Source organism: Spea bombifrons, chromosome 2, assembly GCF_027358695.1.
Source record: "Spea bombifrons isolate aSpeBom1 chromosome 2, aSpeBom1.2.pri, whole genome shotgun sequence".
Classification (NCBI taxonomy): Eukaryota; Metazoa; Chordata; class Amphibia; order Anura; family Pelobatidae; genus Spea; species Spea bombifrons.
In genome coordinates this window covers 64,195,391-64,219,184 of record NC_071088.1, presented here as the reverse complement: position 1 = coordinate 64,219,184, position 23,794 = coordinate 64,195,391, and the positions used below count along the sequence as shown (strand labels likewise).

Genomic DNA, 23,794 nt, shown 5'->3' with positions numbered 1-23,794 from the left:
ACATTTGCTTCCCTGTGCTTTTTTTTTTCTGTAAATGTCACAACAATTTAATCTGACCGGAGCCGACTTCTTTCTTTCTTTCTGGTTTTCTTAAAATTAGGGTGAACCTAGGGTGGAGGGAATGGAGGAGCCGCAGAACGAATGCGTGCGTGTATGTAAGTGTACAGTGTTCGAGTGAGAAAAGGAGGAGTATAGTAAGGTGTGTGGGGGGGCACAATAGGTGGGATTATGGCAGGGGTGTCCAACCTGAGGCCCTCCAGCTGCTGCAGGACTACATATCCCATAATGCTCTTTCAGCTAAGGGTCTGGCTGAGGAGTATGGGAGATGTAGCCCTGCAGCAGCTGGAGGGCGGCAGGTTGGACACCCCTGGATTATAGGATGGGCATGGGGACCTGTACTGGGCCCCAAGATTTCTAATAGCGGTCCTGGATGCACCAATGGGGAAGAACAGGGTTACCTAATAAGCACCGCCCCCCCCGCCCCCCCGGAAGTCAGAGATTACATGGAACAAACTCAAATTTTATCAAATGATTCCTGTCTGCTACATATGTTGATCAGCAACGTGAAATATACAGAAACTGTCTTTTTTCAGCACTTTTTCTGTCTTTGTTCAACGATGAAACTTCCTGGTTTTGCACACAGGTTGGTTGGCCTTTGATATGTACAGTTAAATCAGTGAGATTTGTTCAGTTTCCTAACCCATTGTTTTTTGTATTATACAGGGCTGTATATATTTCTTGGTGGTGAACCAAGTGTTTACCCTTCAAAATGAATAGTGAAACGAAAGCGTTAAAACCCCTTTAAGACTAGACAGGATTAAAAAATTTTTAGCCATTTATAATGAATTGTGATAAGCCTGCCAATTTCCAACACAAGAGCTGATCTAAAAAAACTGCGGTCCTATTGCCAGTCACGGAAGCAGACCGTAGGGCTAACCTTACCCCAATGTCAAAGACAGAGCTGACCGGTTTGTGGTCGCTTGTTTTGAGACTCATGTGGCTTCGGTAATCCAGCTGAGATACATTTTTGCCTTTCCACAGTACGCGATCACACCAAGCTGGAGCACGGCACTTCTCACTATAGTCCGAGGCAAGGAGGGAAGATATCTTAGCTGACAAATACCAAGTATTACAACTGGATTTTGAAGAGATGTACATTCAATGTGGTTTTTTTTCCCAGGAAGCAGTGAGTTGGCAAGCACATTTCACCAATTTAAAGTTGATTGACTTTCCCAATGTCGGTTTACAGTTATAAACCGCACATAAACCCAAATTTACTTATTAAAATAAGATGACTAAGATATCTTATTTTAATTAGTAAATTTGGGTTTATGTTAACCGACATTGGGAAAATAAAAATTCTTGTGCACAAGTTGATCTCAATTCATCCCCAAGAAAGTGTTACTACAGTCTGGCTTTAAATGTACATTTTTATCCTAGAGGCTTTATTGTGACGCTACACCCATTTCTGCATTTTCAGAGTATAAATGATAAATACTGCATAATGACTGAACGGTTGCTGATGCCAAAGGAAATCAATGAGTTGAGAGTTAATTAGTTATTTTTCATTGAGTATGTTATGGTCGTTATTTATAATCTACCTGTAGAAGGCGGTGTAGATGATTCTTGTTCCATGCAATTAGATATAATCTATTCAGGTTCTTATGTGACAATTGACGTGCCAGGCACATCACAGAAAAGAATCCCATTAAATATCCAGAGCGATCACATGGCTCAGTATGGCGTCACAAAAGGGGCGTGCCTTAAACGGGCATGGTTTAACGGGCGGCAGATTTAAAAGCTAGCATTGAGCCTTTGCTGATTGCTGTTGTTTTCATTCCCTTAGAGCTGCTGTGCTGTACTGTGCTACCTAGTGCTACGTGCTATTGTCCTTTCTTTTGCTGACTCCGGATTGTCTGACCTTCCTGCTGCTTCTCTGGTATCCTGACCCTCGACTTTGCTGTTTGCTGGTATCCTGATTTTGGCTCCTCTACTCACTGACCCGTCTTCCGTAACCCTGACCTCGGCCTCCTTTCTGATCACTCTCTGTCCTGCATCCAGGACTCCTCGCCAGTAACTATCCTAGCAGTCCTGGTGCATCTGAACTACCCCTGCAGTCTGATCACAGGTACTGCAATCAGAAATGCAGGGCAATGGAGCCTTGCTTACCGATCGCTCTACAATCAGTAAAATATAAAAAGTATCATCTTTTATTTATATAGCGCCAACAATTTACGCAGCGCTTAATACAATACATATATTTAAGGGGTATGACAAGATGGGAACTGACAGACTAAGACAAACCGATACATTAGGTAGAGAAATCTAAAAATAAAAAAATTAGATAGATGCCCGAACACTTTGCACCCTGGTGCTAGAAATATATACAAAAAAAAATAAAAATACAAATTACAAAAAAGTTACGTAGAATGTAAGGAGGCTACTTGTTCTTATTGTCCTATAACAAAAACACTTTATATGATATGATCAAAATAATGGTATATAAAGAAAGCCCTTTTTGTCCTGACAAAAACAATATACACGAAATGAGAATGCAGAAAATTACAGCTAAACACATACACCACAGAAATGTTAAAACAATCCAGTCACGAAGGGTACAAAAACATCTAGTCACCAAGGGGTTAAACTGAACTAGTGGAATTGACTCACCTTGTGTCCCACTCATCAGAACCAGGATCATACTTGTACGTGGGCTGAAATTTTATTTCTCCCTCTGTAAAACCTTCAAATACTGTCCTTTCATCAATCTGTTGCTTAAGCTGTAAACATATGAATAAAAAATAAAAATCTGTCAGATACAATGGTTTGCTCTAGAGTTATTGCCTACAAAGTTCTCAAACCACTCCAGTGTTTAAACACTTTGCACCAAAATAGCAATAATAAAGAACACCCAGGTGATTTAAATACAGTATACCTAAATATTTGTCTATTAGTTTTGCGTACGAAGGACATTTTACAAAGTGAACACAAATAAGGCCTTAGAGCCACAAGAAGGAACAACATTGTCGTTACCTGATCAAACTTGTAGAGTGTTTGATAATCTTTGTCTTCAATCAGTTTCTTTACTTTCTCCATGTCTACTTCTTTTAATCTGTAGTTTAGGTCTCCAAGCCACAAAACCACACTACAAAAATTGTATAACATAATGTTAGGATAAGTAGGGAGTGGCAGAGTGAAATACAAGAAACAAGGTCAAGGCGATACCTTTACTGGGTAACGGAGCAGAAGAAGATGCAAGATATCTCTGTTGTTTTGAAAGCACTTACTCAGCTAGCCAATAAAGGTGTTACCATGACTCTACTCAAAGTTAAATTAGAAGAGCAACATTTAAATACTTAATAATTGTATTTCTCTCTATATAAACATCAAAGGCACTGTGACTTTTGTTTCCAAATAATCGTGATTTGTTTGCTTTATTGTATCTTTGAGTGTGACAATCAACTTCCGAGGTAAATGGCAAGCCTAAATACAATTATATAAAGCCATACTGTATGAATTGAACTTCACTCTGAAGTTCTTGAAGAGTTTGAAAAGAAACAAATCTCCAACTCATACGCCGAAATAAGCAAACAATGGTTGCTGAACAAAGAATAGATCCCGGGCTTCCAAAACAGATGTTCTTGAAAAGATGACGAGCGGGGTTACCTCCCTCCCTGCTTGCAGTGATTCCGCTGTGGGTAATTCACAATGACACTGTGTCTCCACTTTAGACCTGAACTAGTTATATCATATATTTTTAGATAAATGCAGGTGGGTACAGATGTAAACAGTCCACACGATGAGACATGCACACCATATTTTTGTATGAAGCACTTTGTCTAAGGCAGCCATACTGAGTTTTAGAAGGACATCCAATGCAAACACACTGCTCCAATCTAAGGCTGGAGCACAGCATGTGTATATTGAAAACAACAAAACAATAGCATAACAATGCTTATAGTCCTTCTTAAAAAGGGTCTGTGCTGTGAAAACATTAATTATGCTTTAACTGCAACTTCAGCAAACTGGACTGATATACACCTGTGCAGACACCCACTCGCAGTTCTATTATATGTTGCTGGACTGGAGGTATACAAGCATAGGTGCGTTTGATGGTAAGTTGAAGATGCCCCACTCATAGTGTGCTTTATGATCACTTTAAGGAATACTGACATTATTTATTATCTAAAAACCATCACTACATTGTGTTATGGGCATGCCGAGTTAAGTATACTTTTCACTTTGCAAACCGGAGCGTGCAAACTCACTCGTGCTTGTGAATGGTCAGTGGTGGAAGCGTGGGGTCCTCCTGGGAGAAATGCATTCGTGAGCAGATTTCTCTGAAATCCTGGTTTCTTCTTTCATATTCTTCTACATGAGCGGCCAAATGAGCATTGACAACACACAAGTGCGTATTGTGAAATCGGAACCGGATTGCGACACCCCCTTTGTTACCCTGCAAAAATAATTTAGGATGACAGACAACTGTGTGCAGCGCTGCATAAACTGGAGTCAGTTTACTAAATGGCAGATCAACAGCAGATGTGGACGACTGTCTTACCTATTCAGACATTTGTGTAACTATGCAAAGGCTTAGTGCAGTGCCACTTTGTTAAAACGGTGTGCAACACTAAATAGCTAACATGTGACATGTTAATTTTCAAGAGAAAGTAGTCCCAGGGAACGTTTCTGGATATTACACTTACCATTCTTCCCATTATTCCAGTGCCCACTGTTTCAGCTTCAACTTCTGAGACGTATATAGCTAGCTCCTTCTTCACATACAATAGCAGCATTATTCCAACTAGTCTGACCAGCTTGATCTAACATAAAATAATGCAGAGCACCATGAGTCATTTGTCCATATGGTTACATAAACACAGAGATGAAGGTGGCACTTTCTAAAGCCAACAATCACCTGCACAATGTTTTCTCCCAATAATTTATTTTTCTGAAATTCCAACGCCATCTGCTACATATATGGCTGCCAATATAAACTGTGAGGCCTTTTCCAGCAAGTGCTCACAAGGAGACAACACAGGATTAAACAAATATAAGATCAAACAGGCCTTAAAGCGATAAAATAAAATAAAGTGATCAACTGCCCCTGGCCATTTCATTGCGCGTTAACACTATCATTCATCTTAACACCAGAGTTAAGTATATCCAAAGCTACATTTCCCTACAACAAAAAAGTTTTAGAAGGCAGGGGGGAATATGTTTGTATTTACCTTATCCTTAAATACATCTCATTATGTTCTTTGTATATTTCAAACAGGCATGTTCAAAATGTTACATTACACAACCCTCTCATCATCAAAGGGTTAACCCACTGTTTTAGTCTACCTGACACTTAAGTGTTATTTCTCTCAAGCTGACTTCTTCCACCACAGATGGAGGATAGAGACTGCAGAGTAAGCAAGCCAGTGGCATAGAAGCTCCTAGGCACAACGAAGCTGCTAACTAAATCTGCAGACACCTTCAAGGTTCAAGGCCACGACCCATGAGATGCTTACTGTAAATACGCAGCTCTAAATGGAAGCCAATGTAAAACAGAACGCACAACATCTAGAAAAGGAATCAGCTCCCCTCGCTGAGGTTACTGGCAGGACACAAGAGTCCATAATCTTTTCATCATTAAAATAATCCTGTGCTTAAAGGTGGATTTGGACTTCCAAGTACAGGGAATGTGCATAAACTCTTGATGTACACGGGCAAAGCTGTAGTTTCTGATTTAAAAAAGATGCCTTTCTTTCACCGAACGTTAAGTTCAAAGTGAAAGTTTCCAATTCATGACCACAGACAAGAGCAAGAATCAACATTACAAGACAGAGGATAAAATCATAAGAACAAGCTAAAGGCTAAAGTAAGAAGCTAAACATCATATCATATAATATTTAATGTACCAACTGTCTGAGTTCCATAATAAGTTATTTTGCTACAGGACCAGCATTTGAATACTACAGTATACCTGTGCAAATAATCATTGGCGCAATGCTGCATGTTTGTGACAATTGCACAATAAGCAAATGTTAATGGGAGCTTTACGCAGCATCTAAGCATGGGTCCGCACATAAAACTTTTATAAATCACAGGTTTTCTCAAAGCTAAGATGCCTTTTTTTTTTTACCTTTGCATAGTTAGCTCTGGGGTCCAGTCCATCAGATACAGCTTTAAACCATTCCTCTTCCTTGGGGGTGTCGTTAAAAAAGAAAGCTTCCTTGCTCAGATCAAGCTCCTGAAACCTAGGCGAAAGAAGCAGGTGTATTTCAGCTACCGATAGTTATTCAAAGACAGCAAATACAATTTGACACTGGCATATATTCACTTTTATTTGACTCTCTCTTTTTATCAGCCTATACATTACATTTAGAAGTTATTATTGTTCTCAAAAATATATAGTTCTATATTAAATTAAGAATTCTCTTCCAACCCAGTGAATCACCTGTAAACACATTTATTCATTCTTTATCTGAAAAACTAAACTGGATCTGATATCCTGATATTTGTAGTGAAATATTAAGGTGAATTGTCTTGCGTTGTTTACGTACCCAATACAGTACACATCAGGAGGCTCCGAGTCTTTACCGAGCCACAGCTGTAGACTCTCCTTGGGAGACTGTCCGTTGACGTTGTATGTTCCAACAAAAAACCTGCAAATGATATTCGTGTTTGCTGTTGTGTGCCCAATTTTCCATTTATTACTCTGATTACCAAAAGCAGGGAAATAAAAATATTAAGGCTGCTGCATAAGAGCTGCTGCCTTCCGTATAGCGAGCAATAAATGAAAAGTTCTGATTAGTGAATGAGACGTTTCTCATGATCGCCTTGCACAGTTACCTGTAGTTCTGGATTGAGGTGTAGCTCTGTTCCTTTTTGAGGAGCTCGGATTTAATCAAATTGTCCCGCAGCCCGAATTTGGGAAAGGGCAGCATTTCCGCTTTGTTCGCCGCGATCATGTCTGCTGAGCGCACCATGTCTGTGATATCGGATTTAGCTTTATTGTGTCTGCAAAAGAAAGGCAGTCGCACCAGGTGAATTCGCAAAGTATCCCGCACAACATCTGTTTATGCTCGCAGATAGTGCTGGACAAACCGATTTGGAATTGTTTGAGCCAGAAAGAACATTTTGGGAGCTGCTTGGAATTTCTTTTTTTAGGAGCACGGAAGGGCTGTATGCATAGAGATCTCTATATGAAAGCACAACATATTAGTCACCGGCAGTAGAATTCTAGGGACCTTACTTACAAGAATCTTCGGACCCAGCTCTAGTGACCAGTTACAGGATTTTAGATCCTATTTGCATTTTAACGCGTTTCAGGCACGGCACGGCCAGATTAATGTTAATTAATGTTTGTGTACTAAGCAACGAGCCCAGCATGTTGCATAAGTCATTAACATACCTGATGCTGGTCTGCGGAGAACGCGAGGGTTCATGCCTCTGCCCACTTTTCAGCCACTGTCCATTCTGATAGAGGCATTCCGTGCCTTGACCTGCATCCGGATGAGAAAAGGGATATTTGTCTTCTTACGATAAAACATTACCAATGCTAGACAGCAGTCATCCGACAAAGGAATATTTTCCATTAATCCTACTGTTGGCAATATTAATGTAATAGTAGAGTACCTATCATCAGATACAATCCCAAGTATCTGTAGAACAGTTTTGTTTAAACAGCTTTCTGATTGTGAATAAATCCAGCTCATATAAAACCTATAAACTGACCCCAATATTTAGGTTAACCTGAGATATATTATGGGAAACAGTTATTAGGTGTTTTGCATCTAAAATGATATCATATAGCTCAGTGTTCGTCTCTTTTTTTTTTTTTTTCATAAATGAAATAAATCACCTTTTTAATCACATGCCAACAATAACAATTTTCAGAGGGTTCCCTAACTTGATACGGTAACACTTAAATAATAAGAGACTCCAGCTATCATACGTACTTAAATGCATATGATAGTCAGGTTACATTTTTGAGGTTTTCTTCTTTGCATTTGAGACCCACAGTGCGACTGTGCAGAAAGCGTTCCCATTTATTTCAATCCAATCAGCAGTCAATATAAAACCCATAGAGTTGGATTAATGCCGTGTAATGATCAAGAGATGGAAGGAATCTGTTTTATAAAAGTACCTAAAGAAATTACCCCTTAACACCACTAAGGAGCAGTACCAATGAGAAAGGTTTAAAACAATGTGCTAATCCCCAAGGCTTTAACCCCTTAATGACAAAGCCCGTATGTGTACGGGCTCAAAATCCATTGTTTTCAATGGGTTTAGGGACCGCCCATTGTCCTTAAGGGGTTAAGAGATTTTGTTTGCAAGCAGTTTCACTTTTACAAACACATACATGGAAAAAGACACTTCAGGCATGGATGGCAAACAACGGATTCAAAGTTAACGTGGGAGAACCTGATACCTCTATGGAAAAATCTACAATGCAACGAAAACAATAGGAATACAGGTTGCCACGGTTTTCTGCCCCATAGTAAAAATAAATCACACTACAGTGGACCTTAAGGCTTGTGTTCCTGGGTGACGTTACACATGTAACATGTCGTCACGCGAAAGCAGACCTGCTTTGGCCTTTATTTACTTTAGGAGTAAACCTAGGTTAAAACCACCAGGCCATAAAAATGGTCAATCTAATATCTAAGTGGAAGCAACCAAAACAGTACAAGAAGGAAGAGGGCTCCTGTGGCATTATTTCAGTAAAAACTACTTTCAAAAATAATAAAATTGTTTGCAATGAATGGTATCAATAAAGACTAAAGGAAAGGAAAGAGAGGGGAAAGGTGATCAAAACATTAATAAAGTCAATTTTACCAATGCTAAGGAAGGAAGTTTACCTCAGATGAGAAATATCAGAACAAGAAGCCGTAGCCTCCCATCAGAAGTGGAATTTAAAATGCATGGGATAGAAATAAACCTATACAGATTTAAGACTAGACCAAGGACCGATTAAGGTCTGACTCTCTTCACCAGGAAAAATGGGCACTAGATGGTTCTTATCTGCCTACAGATTCCATGTTTCTATGTATAAATGTGCTTATAAATCCTGGCAAATGGATTAGATGCAGTAGTAGGAGCAGCAGTAGTAGGAGCAGCAGTAGTAGGAGCAGCAGCAGTAGTAGGAGCAGCAGCAGTAGGAGCAGCAGTAGTAGTAGGAGCAGCAGTAGTAGTAGGAGCAGCAGTAGTAGTAGGAGCAGCAGTAGTAGGAGCAGCAGTAGGAGGAGCAGCAGTAGCAGTAGGAGCAGCAGCAGGAGCTATTAAATTCCGTGGTCAAATGGCTGACATGCAAAAGTAAACCAGCATTTAGAATCATTAAAAGTAGATCTGTCACATGTTTAAACCCTACATTTTACAGTTCTATACTCTTAATTAACCTCTCTCTAATCAACATATATGCATTAGAATAAGCCAATTTAGATATGCTGAGAGTTGCGACTGTGACATTTTCCTTTTACATTTATTAAATTAAAAGCTACTATAGCATTTATGTTTTTACAACTACTATAATTGTTTTCGGAGCAAAGCTATGGTTAGGCAGGTGATAATTTGCATAACAAATGACTCTTCTATTTGTTAGAAATAAAATAATAGAGGAAGGAGAGTTGCTGGATCTAAGTACCCTTCAGGCTACATTCACAATGGGTTAAACCTTATTTTGCTATACTTCTGTAGGGCTTCTGTGCGAAGCGGTAAGAACTAAAACGGTCGATATTAAGACCGGCAATGGAATTTGCACCAGGACCAATGGCAATAATCTTAACAGGCTATTATTATTATCTTTTCTTTATCTATTCAAAGAGCTTTGCAAAACTGACAGAATAAGATGAGCCATTAGATTAGGTAGCGAGAGCAAAGTTTTGTTTACTTTTTGTGAAATCAATAAAACATCTAAATGAAAAATAAAAGTAAAACACACATGGATGTAACCTGGGTGCTGGGCAAATCCTTTGGATGTAACTTGGGTGCTGGGGGCATAACAAATGAATTTGTTGATCTCTAATGAATCAATGTTCATATTCTTGTGCCAAGCCTTTATATCTTCTACTGCATTCGTGGCGTAGCTGGTCTTTTTATATAGTTAAAACGACTCTTCATAATGTATAATTGGGAATATGTTTGGTGTAAAAACTTGGAGGGTTTGCACCAATGGCCCAGCACATATAATTAAAAACTGATATTAATATGCTGATGGAATATTGGGGTAATGCTGTACCACCACCAGCGTCTAGCTCAGTATATAGTGATGGGAGTCACGGTGTATTACCATGAACGTCTGGCACAGTATAATGTGATGTACCACCATCTGTGCCTGTTTTGCTTTAAAATAAGAGATACACTGTACCACCCTCATAGTCTGGATCACTATATGATGATAGGAGTTATACTGATGTGGTGATGGGAATTGTGGTATAACACTGTCAGGCTTAGTATATATTGATGAAAGTTATACTGTCCCACCGTCAGCCTCAGTATATATAGATGTGTCAAAATAAGAATAAATAAAATGGGTTTGGGGAAATTTGTTTTACAATTATTATATCTCATATAGGGGGGGCACAATTTTCTGTTCTTGCATAAAAAAGAAGCTAGCTACTGCTTTGCCACTGTCGCTCTGCGATTTCTTTAAAGTCACAGTGCCAGATGTCACAGACACATTTAGTGTAATGCTGTTTGGGGGGCAAGGATGTCACTGATGTCTGGGGACAAAGATAGCACTGTGGGAAGCGAGTGACATGCGAGTGACATGTTACATGACGATGCTGGAGGGCCCAATAGGATGGTGCGGCCACCATAGAAAATGGGTGTGGTAAAAGGAGTTATGTTTGTTAAGGGGAGGGGTTAGCAAAATCACCACACCCTCCCAGGGGCACCAAAAAAAGAAAAATGCACCCAGGTATCAGGGACACTAGGCTCGGGCCTGGCTAACAAGCCCATCTTGCAAGTTTTTCTGGGGGGCAAGACAAATACTGTGCCAGAGTCACTCTTTTATAGATAACCCCCTAGAAGCCTTCATAATAAGTTAGGGCTATTAATAAATTATATTTCAATGACTGAAACACGTATAAATAAATGTTATATTGTTGTTCTTGTAAGCGGCATCCATTCTGTCTTAATAACTTGCTTACATTTCCACACCTAGACTATTTGCTCCAGGCAAATGTAACAATGATGTTGATTGTGTCTGTTCATTATGATGTATCTAATATTACAGGTTCTCGTATTGCCAGGTAAACAAACAATGGACAGCCTTTCTTAGGCTTGCTTTGCAAAATGTGATGGCTTAACAAAAAGAGTCATTGGATTAGTTGAAACTTGTTCCTTCCAAAAACTGGTTAATATTTTCTGGTTATGGAAGTAAAAAGTTAGTTTACCCCTTCAGTGACAAAGCATAAATGATACATATACGATTTCATCCCAATAGAAGGGATCTCTGGAACCTTCCCCGTCAGCGACAGCCAACATCACTGTTCAAGTGCAATTCCTGTTCCAACATTCTTTTCCAGTGGGGTGAATGTTGACATCACCGGACACAAAGAGAAGAGTACAGATATCTATTGACCCCTTTGATGGTTGTTAATGGTTTATTGACCACTGATCAGTAATGATGGGTTACATAGCCCTGCTCCTGATCACTGTGTGATCAGGTGCAGTAAGAATCAGAGTAAGCAAAGGAAACAAAGTTTCTCCCTCTTCAAAAAGAACTAACATAAATGGGTGGGGGATTCATTTTATGGATCCCAGAGATGTCACCATGACAAGATTACTGGTTTTAAAATGTTTATAAAGCAAAATAGTAATAATAATAATAATAATAAAAGTAAAGAAATTGTGTGTAAGAAAAAAGCCCAACCATTTCATACTCTTCAAATACATAATAACAGCTTAGCTGCCCCTTAAAATAAATGTTTTAGAAATGATTTAGTGTAGCTCTCCCAAAACTAAATACTGTACATATTTTATATTTATATCTTGGGCTAGCAAAATAAAGCCCTATCCATCATTGAGAAAAAAAAAATATAAACATTTATTTTTTTTAATGAAATTAAACATTAAAAAAAAGACAAATCATGAATGAAAAAAAACCACGGTATATATAGGGTTAAAAAAAGTTCTGGTCACTAGGGTGTGAAAAGCATAAGCTCTAAATATAGAAGGGCCGGTATGGAGGGTGTAGTTAGTTAGACACGTCAATAAACATATCCCTAAGGTTTTCCAGTCTGGATGGAAAAAGAAACCCCGCCACACTGGCATTTTTACTCATATACTACACATAAACATTTTAATGTACAAACATAACTAATATGAGGCTAATACTTAAAACAAATGTTAAATAATAAAAAAACAATATCTGGCCCAGTATCTAGTTATAGTAATAGTTCTGTACTCAACAATATATCACTACTTTAGATACATCATCATTCCTTATAACACGCATCCAAGCAGAAGAGATGGACACAGAAAGGATCCAGTGATGGTGTAACTATAGCCTATTGCCCTCAACCTTCTAAAAAGCATGCATACAATAGAAGAGAAGGAAAGCTCCTGATACATTGTCACATTACCCCCCTGGCTAACAAGAGCCACATGGACCCGTATCGAAGGAGAGGTGTAACTGCAAGGAACACGAACAATAACACCAACACGAAAGCCGCTTTCAACTGAAGAAATAGCCACGCGTGTGCCTCTCTCCGTATATCCCTGCGACTAGCAGCGAAGGCAGCCACGCACTGCGAACACTTCGCAGACGCGCTTATACATTCATGCCTGCCAATGTGCAACGTCATATAAAGACAATGCACGATATTATTCGAACGCCCCCCCGTATAGACACCGACACAGAAAGCGGACGGTGCTATAACCCGACCGCGGCATCACCCTACCGGATCGCTGCGCGCCTCGGCCAGACATCGCAGGCTCTTCCTGACTTTACTGACAGCCGAGACCGGCCTGCCACTCCGCTACCACAGCAACGGGGTCATTGGCCAATCACAGCCTCATCCCACCGCACGCCCCGCCTACATCCACACTCAGCCTATCAGTCAGAGAGCAGCCTAGGTAAGAGGTTAGAAGCGCACACATAGTCTCGGAAGTGCAGGATGATGTTTCTGCGCTCTCAGCGCTGGGTTTAGACATTTCCGCCCCTAAAATACAATAAATCGGTTTGACACACCACGTGATAGTATTAAAGCGTATGTTATTTCCAGCGGTGAGAACCAGTTACACCAGTACATGCCATATTTACCTCACGACTGTCCCTGTTTACGAGCGACAGTCTTTCCTCCCCTGACGTCCCCCCTATCCAGCAGCTCAGAATGTTTGCTATAGCGAAAGCCATACTGTTGTGTTTCTAAACATAATGTGGGAAATACAATGCTTGCAGGTGATACATTAGTATTCTAAATTACACAAATCGCTCCCACTAGGTCACTAAGTTACTCAAAATGTAAATTTTGAATTTTAAAGCACCCTAACCACACAACCTGCAACCAAAGTGCCCCCCTTGAAAATGTTGGGAGGCATGGACTGTTCCATGAGAAAAGTGACACAACGTGACAGATATATGCTACATTTCATTAACACACCGTTGTCAGGCCGGCCCACTCGGAAAAGACCTCTTCCATGGTGGACTGTTTGCTACAGCTTTACAGCTGCAAAGAGTATACAACATATGTGTTAACATAAGGTACACAATCAATGCACAAGTCCCCATCGCATAACACAAACTGTAACTGTTAGAGTGCGAGCCTTTGAAGTGAAAAAAATCAAAATGGAGGGCACGCATTAAGAACATTCTGTGGTAAAAAAAAAATACACTTCAGATAAAATGGAAAGCAAAACATTGTATTAGGGCCTTTTATTTTTGCACCGCCGGGGGTAAATTCTTCACAAAATTAATTTGTTTATATCTACGGACCGAAAGGCGGTTCTGAAACCCTTGTCTGGAGGCCCACAGCGAGTGGCTCTCAAAATGTGGATGATTAAGTTTGGTGGAAGGAATTAAAATGTATTCTGAAATATAAAAGTTATATTAAAACAGTGATTTATTATAAATGACAGTATGAATAAGGTGTTTTTTAGGCCACCGCTTTCCTGAAGATGTCCACTGATATAAACGCACTTAAATTCTGCAGGGTTGTTGGGATTAGACAGGACTGAAATTGGGGTACGTCGACATATTGCTGCATTAGACATCACATGGCCATACAGTGTGACAGAATCCCCAATATTTATGCATCAGATAGGTGCTTTTAAATAAGCATTTGCTGTATGTACCGTATTGTCATGAATATAGGCCCCACCACTAAAGCTTGGTATTAATTTAAAGAAAATGTATTAAAAAAAAACATTACTAGCAAGCTCAAAAAGTGTTTTTAAATATTTAAATTATATTTTGACCTATTTTACAATTATTTAGCCCTGCAGGATATTTTTTTCCTTCTTGTTCCTAATTTTAAAGGCAGTTTGGAAAAAAAATGCTGCCCACGCTTACAGTGTTTATAGCCCCACCTTTATGTTACTTGTCACCTTCTCCATTTCTTTCAAGGTCGAGTACTCTAATCTTTCTGCACTGAGAAACAATGTTCATGTATTATTTGCTGTTAGGCAGCTGTGTTTACTGATTTCCTGTGTATTATTGGAAAATAAATAGGAATAATAGTTGTTTGCCTACGATGCCTTTGCAAGTATCTGTGTAACACATGGCATGTCCAGATCTGCCGTCATTGCCACCTAGCTGATTATTTTACCGACTCACAGTAATAAAACATTAGGTACTGGCCAATGACAGAATAACTGGTATTTTTCCAGAAACGGTGGTAAAACATGCTGGGTAAGACTGAAATACTGGCTTTCACTGAAGCAGGGGTTGGCAGAAAGGCTGTTCAAGTAGGACACCTATGAATTCTACATGCTACAGACCACTCTATGAACTCATTTCAAGTGTACAAATAGGGACACTTATTTTAGTTTGGTTTAGTTTGGTTGCCGGCGTGGCTATTGAGTTGGGATTCACCAAGGCTTTTTATTTATGGCATTTAAAAAATAATTTCTTTAAATGTCCCCAGTTTTTTCTTCTGTTTGTATGCAGACTATTATGGTTTTTACTGGCTTAGAGCACTATGATACACTCATACCCATCAAATATTCTGAGGTCTTAGAAGAGGGATCACAAGAAGAGTTATTTGGGTCACGAAGAGAACAGTGCCCATTCCACTGTACAGTTCTGTAGAATATGATGGTGCTATATAAATCAACTAATAACAATCTTTAACTGAATACTGTAAAGGGCTTCTAAGCCCTTCCTGTTCTAGTGTGTACTGCCTAAGCAGCCTACCTTTGCCACCTCTGCCCCTTAAAAAGCCTGCTTGTTCCACCTCTAAACAGCCCCCCCTGTGCCACAACTGCCCTTAAACACCCTGCCTGTGCCACCTTTGCCACTAAACACCCTGCCTGTGCCACCTCTGCCCCTTAAACAGCCTGCCTGTGCCATCTCTGCCTCCTAAACAGTCTGCCTGTGCCACCTCTGTCCTTTAAACAGCCTGCCTGTGCAATCTCTCCCCCATAACACATATACATTGATTCACTCATTTACTCACTCACTCATTCAGGAGACGGGGACACAGAAGCAGTTGATGGAATCTGAATGTACAAGTCTACTGGTAACATAAGGTACTGTAGTAGATACTGTAGTTTTTCTAAAACATGCCCCCGTGTTACATAAAACTCAACTTACACGTAAAGGTGCGAAACCAAGCAACTTACGTAGGTTAGGAACTTTCTGAATAAAGAGAGGGCCGAAAGCTTGTGTATACTACATGCCTATGCCCCGTATGGTAACATCAGTCATGCTTTCCAGGACACATTTACATTATGGACAGTGGCGTAACTACATGCAACTCCTTGTTCATGTCTCCTCATACCGATTCAAACTTGTTTAAAAAGGGCACTTCCTACCTGGACCGCACCGATCTAGGTCGGAAGGGCCCTTTCTAAACTATTTTAACCGGGAGACAGGAGCGTGTCGGGGTCACGTTACATCACGTGAACCTGCAGTAAAACCGAGGCTGCTTGCACAGTGTGTGAGCAGCTGGACAGCCAGCTGCAGGGGCAGTGAGAGGTAAGCGGGGTGGGGGTATGTATATGTGTTTGTATTTATGTATGTATGTGAGCATGGATGTGTAATTGTGTGTGAGCATGGATGTGTAGCTGTGTGTGAGCATGGATGTGTAGCTGTGTGTGAGCATGAATGTGTAATTTGTGTGTGTGAGCATGGATGTATACTTGTGTGTGTGAGAGCGTGGATGTGTAATTGTGTGTATGTGAGCATGGATGTGTAGGTGTTTGTGAGCATGGATGTGTAAGTGGGGTGAGATGGAGTGTGTATTAGTGAGTATGAATAAGTGTGTGTAATGTGTACATGTGTTTACATATGTTGTATGTTGAAAGAGGGGGCAAGGGGTAAAGAAGGCACAGACAAGTTTTTTGGTGGCAATGATGTCACAGACCAGCTGTTGAAGTTGCGGGCTCCAGGACAATTTTCATACCAGGGCCCCGTGGTTTCTAGTTATGCCCCTGGTTGAGGACCAGTACATGGAAAGTGTTGCCCTGCAGTATGAAGGCTGTGTAACTGAGTAATTAATTCCCTTTACTGAGTAATTACTTTACACATCATACATGCCACAGGGAAGAACCTTACCTGTGCTCATCCGCAATGAATAAAATGTATATGTGTCCTAAAATGGTGTGCAGATATCCAACAATACCCAACAAAACTATTGCTTTAAAAGGCTAATCTACAACAGTAATGGTAGCATTTACATTATGTGTAGCATGTAAAAGCATCTATAGGACTTTCCATGGACTTCACTTGCCCATAACATAGGCAAATATCTTTGCATGACTTACTTAGACAATGGTATTATTGTGCAAATAATGTGCAGGAAGTAATTTACACTACTTTGGGGAAGTCATATAACATATCTTGCATTTAAAACTTCATTAAGCTACTACACTTAGCTTTAAATCTTCATACGAAGGATATGTTGAAATAGGCCATGGCATTTTCAAACCTGCCCTACCTTTCAATATCAGTTATAGATCATATTAAGAAAAAGAACTCAATCAGAGGGTTGTTGCAGATGTTTACACATATAACATAAAACATACACATATTCAAATTCCCCAAACCATTTGTAAGACCAATTGTAACAATGTATGCTTTGATAAAAGGTGCAAACACTGTTTCTAAATGTGTGGCGGCTATTTTATAAAAGGGACATTTTTTCTTCAGAGATCACTAACTAACTGAGGCTAACTAAATTTGCTTCACTAATTTAACTGATTTGCTATTTGATTGAAATCACTGCCCACAGGGAAGCATATGTCAGTCAGTACTGATGTGCCTACGCATTGGTACCACACAGCCGCAAAGTTCTAATGTATAGCGGCCAATGGGTCCCAGATGTGCCAGCGCAGTTCTGACAACTAAGCTTATGTCCTAGCTGGAGGCGAACCCGGCAGATGTCCAGTCCTGACAGTTTAACATGCAGTACAGTTAATTTGCTACGTAAATGGAACAAGTTCACTGGTTATCTTACATTAGTTGGGCCTTTTACAATGTTTAATGTCAGCAGAGAGAACATTGATATTTGGGGTATTAGATCTATTAGAAACATACTGATATTTTGCATGATTAGTAGGTATGTGTGAAAGGTTAAACTCGATATATATATTTTTCAATATATTTCAATAATGTTTCAATTATACTATACTATAGCAGCTTGGGGAGTTAGAGCTATGATGCTGTCATATGGCGAGTTAGTTAGTTGGAAGAGGGACATTACATGATACAGTCCACACGTAAATAGCTTACATTGTTTTCCAAACATTTAGACTCTCCACCTAATGTATCGGTTTGTCTTGGTCTGTCAATTCTCGTCTTGTCATACCCCTTGAATTTATGTATTGTATTAAGCGCTGCGTAAACTGTTGGCGCTATATAAATAAAAGATAATAATAATAATAATATACAGTGTCCTGTTTTCAGAACAATCATTCTTAAGACTATGAACTAACCTCTTATCAATTATAAATTGTTATATGGATGTTTGCCTTCTTTGTGTAGGTATCTATCACACACACCTGACTCGACTCCACTGCCCTCCACTGCTAAAGTGCGGTTTTGGTCAGGATCCTCGACACTGCTCAAGGAGAGACTGTTGAGATCGGGGAGACTTCTCTGCCAATATTTTCTTAGCCACACAAACTGGGAGGATGGAAGCCCTGCAACGACAAAGGAGGGGAAAAAAATAAACAAACGTGGCATTTGTTATCAAAATCTACCACCCACTTCCGAAAGTCTGCCATGAATAAAGAGAAGCCATGCTAGAATCAGTTAACCCTTTCAGTGCCAGGAAGCGGGGGACACATTGCTAATCACAATAATCACTAAACTTTCAGGGATTTAATTCCGTTTGTATAGCTGCTTAAACTGAGTTCAGAATTAGAATTATACATTAGAGTTTATTTGATTTGTTTAGTTAATCATTGCATAAAATAAAAAAAACACAGTGGCATGTAGAAAGGTATGATCGCAAGTGCACTGTTAGGTAATATCACCTTATATGGTAAAGCATTGAATCTTACTTTTGTACATTAAAATATTTGTATATGAATCAGTATCACAAAGTTTGTGGATGTTTCACCAGCACCACCCAGAACGGTGTGTGTTCAAACTGCAGGAAAAAACCATACAGATTAGTGTAGGTGTACAATTAGAACGTGGACCTTGTCCTATTTATATGGTAAGCCAGATATGGAGGCTTTCACAGCTCGTATTCACAGTTGTGCAAACTAACAACCATAACAATTATCTACTCTATACAATGACAATGTATGCTGGGGGCTAGATGTAACACGCTCATTCTGCTTGTAATAGTACAGTCGGGCGATTAAAGATAAAGTGCGAGAAGTTGATTTGGATATAGAGCTGCTGACTTTCAACACTAAGTGTCAGACTGAAGTCTATTTGTTTAACACATGCAAAGACCACATAAACATTTCAATATCAACAAATACCTGGCACCGTAACCACATTCATTATACTTTACATGCATATTATACACATAGAACTACATACAAACATCAAAAAACCCATTAGATGTCGATATAATACAGTTTTATCTTTGATATCAACACCCGGCACAATTGGCAGATCTGGTGGCATCACCTGCTGATGAGCAGTGAACTTGCAGGAGTCCCAGTTACCAATTATCTTTTAGAATAAGTAAGCGATCTGGTTTTCTCACCTGGGAGGTTTTAATTCTACAATGGACTGATTGGTCTGTCTAGGTTAGCTCCCAGAAACAACCTGACCATGAGTCTCAGGGTGAACAGTGTTGAGACGACTTCTTCATATTCAATTTTTATTTAATTATACTGTATCTGAGAATCCCACCTGACACTGTTCTTACTCACGTCTCATTAGCTGAAATTCCTGCTTGAATACAGTAACTTAATTAAGAATATCTTCAGCTCCTGACAATTAATGACCTTCATAAAAATCATTAATGACACACGTAAGTACCATTTCATGACGACTCTTGAGTAGAGATCACATTAATTCCCCTATTAAAGAGAAGCTCTCACATCTAAAACCACATTATTATTTGACATAGAATATAACTGTGTATTATTATTTACATACTGTTCTTTTTTAATTAACTACTATTAATTTTTATCAGCTTTGAGATCCACCAAAGGCATAGCCAGGGAATTTCATGCAAATTGCCTTTCATTTCCCTTAATTTCAATTAAGACTGCATTAGTGTCCTACTGTCAGCCCAAGGGATTAACTGTAACGTGCTTGGTGGACTCTACCCAAGCAACATGAGCATCTATTTACAATTTCTTTTGTGAAGCTACAAGGTGTAACAAGGAAAATGCCATTTAAAATAACATTATATATATATATATATATATATATATATATATATATATATATATATATATATATATATCAAGGCTTGACAAGCACCAAGTCGCCATGGCGGCAAGAAATCATTTCCTGGCACCTAGGGTTTTTTATGGCATGGGGAGCACTGGCAGGGCCGCCATTACAGAAGCCACGCCCCCTGAGCGAGTCGAGTGCAGTGAGGCCCTCAGTGGGATCATGTAACACGCTACTGTAGAGAGGCAGCAGCGTGGTGTCTTACACAGAGGTAAAAAGGAGTAGTTTATGTGTGTGAAACTGTGCTGTAATGTTGTGTGGTGTGCATGTATGTATAGTGCTAAAGTCAGTGTGTTAGATTAAGTGTTAGAGTCAGTGTGTGTTAGACTTTTCCTTAATTCGTATGAATGTCCGCAAAAAGGGTAAGGACCCGAACGAAAAGAACAAAACAAAAGCAGAGGGTATGTGCGGAGGCTCTGCCCTTTTTGCGGAAGCACTCCGGGATCCCTGGTTCACAGAGCTGATACCAGGGAGCACCGGATGAAAAGAGCAGCCGGAAGAACAAGGCAAGAAGGAGGCAAGAAAAGAAGAAGAACTGCGGAATCAGAGACATGAACACGAAGCAGATGGATGAGAACATTGAGAGAGAGCAAAATAGAGTGAATGAGAGTATGAGAGAGGGTGTGTGACAACTAATTTTGTTTCGGAATGGAAAAAGCCCTCCGAATTTTGTCCGAATCGAAATGGCAGGAAACAAACTTTGAGTTTTGTGAATTTGAGTTATACGAGTGGACCAAAATATAAATATTTGCCAAATACTTAATATATTGATCAATATTTTATTAATTAGTTTTCAACTATTTATTACGCATATTGATTAAAATTCTAATATTTAACAAAATAGTAGTCCCTGATCTTCATTAACCCTATGTGACTTTTACACCATATACCTTGTGCGCCCATGACAAGAAGCAGCCTCCAGACACGTGAACAAGCAGCATTTCTACCTGAAGCACTGCTCGGTTTTCAATGAAACAAAATCATTGAAGCAAAGCTGAATTTGCTTAACTGATTCCTTAAAAAAACTGAGAGTGTGCGTACCATTGTATGCATAGATTATTTAAGCACCAAAAGTACACACATTTAGTAGTCCCACAGATTGTGGTATTTTACCTAAAAGACTGCGCCATAGATCGTTAATAACTTTGGAGCAGGGTGAACATGGAGACCAGACTAATGTAGCTAATGTAGCCCTTAAAAGATACAGCTTACCATCTGGGGATCTGCCCAGCGATTTCAGTATAGCGTCCATCTTGATAAAGGCTCAAAGACGAGTTAGTTTGTTATATGTAGTATTATTAGAGAGTATCCTGGGAGTTGATGGCGAAATAAATCCAGTGGGGACTCGGGAGAGGCTGCTGGCACTGAGGCTTACAGTTAGTGCAACGATAACATGTACTGGACGATGTTGAGTATTTACAGAAACAGCTCTGTACCCTCCTGTCTCTGCTAAGATAAATAAAAGGAAACGGTTCTAGAAAGAGTGCTCTATTAACCACTCATAGGCTTAGAAAACCCACTTTAATATCTTTATATATTAACTAAAACTGTTCTTTTTAGCCATCTGAAATTAGCAAACTGATATCTGGTGAAAGACGTATTTTTTTAGTTCTGATGTGTTTAAAATGTGGGTTAATAACTCTTGGAGAATTACTTTGAGATTGAGATTAATATAATTAAATTTTATAAATTACTAGAATATAATATCTGTGACACAACCTCCCTATCGCTTAGGTTCTCTAAAACAAACAGATGCCCCTGGTTTTTGAGTAATATTTAGAAAAAAAATTAATGTACACAATAAAAGAAATAATTGATTTACAGTATGAGTCTTTACCGCCTATGCCTAGAAAGCATTTTTTCAGCCTGTTATTTATGGATTTATATTTTGCTCTATTAATGCAGCTTTCAAGTGTTGTGGTTATCACGTAACCTGAGGTCCAAAAATGTCACTTAATTCATAAAAAAAGACCTGTTGGAATGTTCAAAAAGCTGTCTGAAAGTAAAATAAGTAAAATCTTCTTTAAATTGGTCAATTTGAACAGCCATTATAAATCCTAACCTGACATCATCTGTATGTCATAAACAAATACACCTAACATCTCACAGCTCTTACAGAGACCCGGTCGATAAGGAGTTAAGCATCTGCATTCCAATAGAAGTTGTGTACTAGGCCTCTCAGGATTTATAAGACATTCTTTCTCCAGGGCCTGGGAAAAACATGAACCACCCCTTTTTTTTTAAACTAAGAAGGATATTTTTTTACCCCTTGGAAAACCGCTCTATAAATAGATGGGAGACGTTTATTAAGTAGAATTGTCACAAGCTACTTGAATTTCTTTAAAGCAGGCAGAATTATCTGGTGCCTGCATTTGGTTGTGGCAGCCCAGTACTCAAGCGGTTAAGTGTCAGCGTGCAGCTGATTGGCTACTTTGTGCGCCCAGCACAGTTAACTTCAGACTCTGAACCGTAAATACAGTGCAAGGCCGGTAGGGTGGGGAGTTGTTTGATTGATAGCTAGGTAGTTTTATGTGCACGTAGCACCGCGTAATCATGGGAAATAAAAAAAAAAAAAACAGGTTTTAGTGTCAAGTGATATTTGAAAAAACGATCTATGAAAAACAAATCTATATACCAACAACATATACAGTGGTAATGTATCCACTAAGTCCAGGTCCTGTAAACTATTTTGTAGTGCATTCAGATTTGTACAAATTGATATCTTAATGAACTTCGCCATTTTTGTTAATCTGTATGTTCTTCTGTTTTACGTGTTCTTTGTCCTGTCTTCTTTCTAGGTCCGCTTGTCCCGCTATGTGCCCCGTTAAACTGGCCTCCCGGAGCACTTCCGCAAAGGGGCAGCCCCCCCCCTCGAGAGCGCTGGGGCTCCACCTTTTTGCAGAAGTACTCAAAGAGGTCAAAATAATGCAGAAGGATCCCCAAAGAGAAGCGTTTCTGCTCCTCTCTTTTGCCACGTAGGTGTCTGCATTTCTGGCCTCTTGGAGTACTTCTGCAAAAAGGGTGGAACCATGACACGCACCATGGGGACACCACTTCCCTTATGCCTCCAATCTTTTGTGGATAGTGGGGAGAATTAGACCAAGAAAGAAGACAGGAAGGGAATAACAGGAATAGACAAGTTGAACTGCAGTGGTGGAGAAGGTAGGGAGTCACTGGCCGAGAGCATCAGAGAATGTGAGCGAGGGTGAGCGACAACAAATTTCGTTTTGAATGGAAAAAGCCCTTAATAATTTCATCCAAACGGAAAGGACAGGAAATAAAATGTAGTTGTCTGAAAATAAATGGACCCAAAACTAAACAAGAGAACGTTTTGGTCCATGTGCATAAGTCTACTACTTTTTATTTTGTGCAAATTAATTGCATATCCAGGTAACCTCATTAGCTATGAAACATTTATAATGTCTCCCCATTGAGTTAGACTGTAATGAGCCATCTAAAATGCAGACATGAAAAAAGCCGATAACACCCTAAATGTATACTCACATTGATTAAAGTCCCAAGGCAGACCCCCCCAAAAAATCTGTCTGCTCAAAGCTACATATACATTGAGCAAGCCTTGCACAGCATTTAAAAAGATCAAAGCAAACCACATCCAATACGGTCAAAGTAATTTTCTAAATAAGTTCACATGATTTGAAAACGCTGTTAATTGTGTAGAGATGAGATGGTTCCATCTCTAACAGTTGAAACACACCCTCATTTTATTCGGATGGAGTAAAATAAACTCATCGGAGCTAAAGACATTATGGA

The 23,794-nt window shown here is 39.4% G+C and overlaps 1 protein-coding gene across 4 annotated transcripts in view; it reads right to left on the bottom strand.

Moving 5' to 3' along the window:
* Positions 1–23,794, bottom strand: part of INPP5B (inositol polyphosphate-5-phosphatase B) — a 41,964-nt gene that overhangs the window by 8,217 nt on the left and 9,953 nt on the right. For 2 of the 4 annotated variants that reach the window (XM_053454557.1, XM_053454554.1), the window contains 10 exons: positions 18,157–18,297; positions 7,403–7,493; positions 6,841–7,008; positions 6,552–6,653; positions 6,131–6,245; positions 4,707–4,823; positions 4,269–4,456; positions 3,034–3,145; positions 2,671–2,780; positions 943–1,078 (listed from right to left, as the gene is read on the bottom strand). In XM_053454557.1, the coding sequence (XP_053310532.1) occupies positions 943–1,078; positions 2,671–2,780; positions 3,034–3,145; positions 4,269–4,456; positions 4,707–4,823; positions 6,131–6,245; positions 6,552–6,653; positions 6,841–7,008; positions 7,403–7,493; positions 18,157–18,297 (1,280 nt within the window). Of the gene's footprint in view, positions 1–942; positions 1,079–2,670; positions 2,781–3,033; positions 3,146–4,268; positions 4,457–4,706; positions 4,824–6,130; positions 6,246–6,551; positions 6,654–6,840; positions 7,009–7,402; positions 7,494–12,896; positions 12,967–18,156; positions 18,298–21,235; positions 21,403–23,794 lie in introns of those variants that run through there. The other 2 variants (XM_053454555.1, XM_053454556.1) reach the window with 2 other exon arrangements.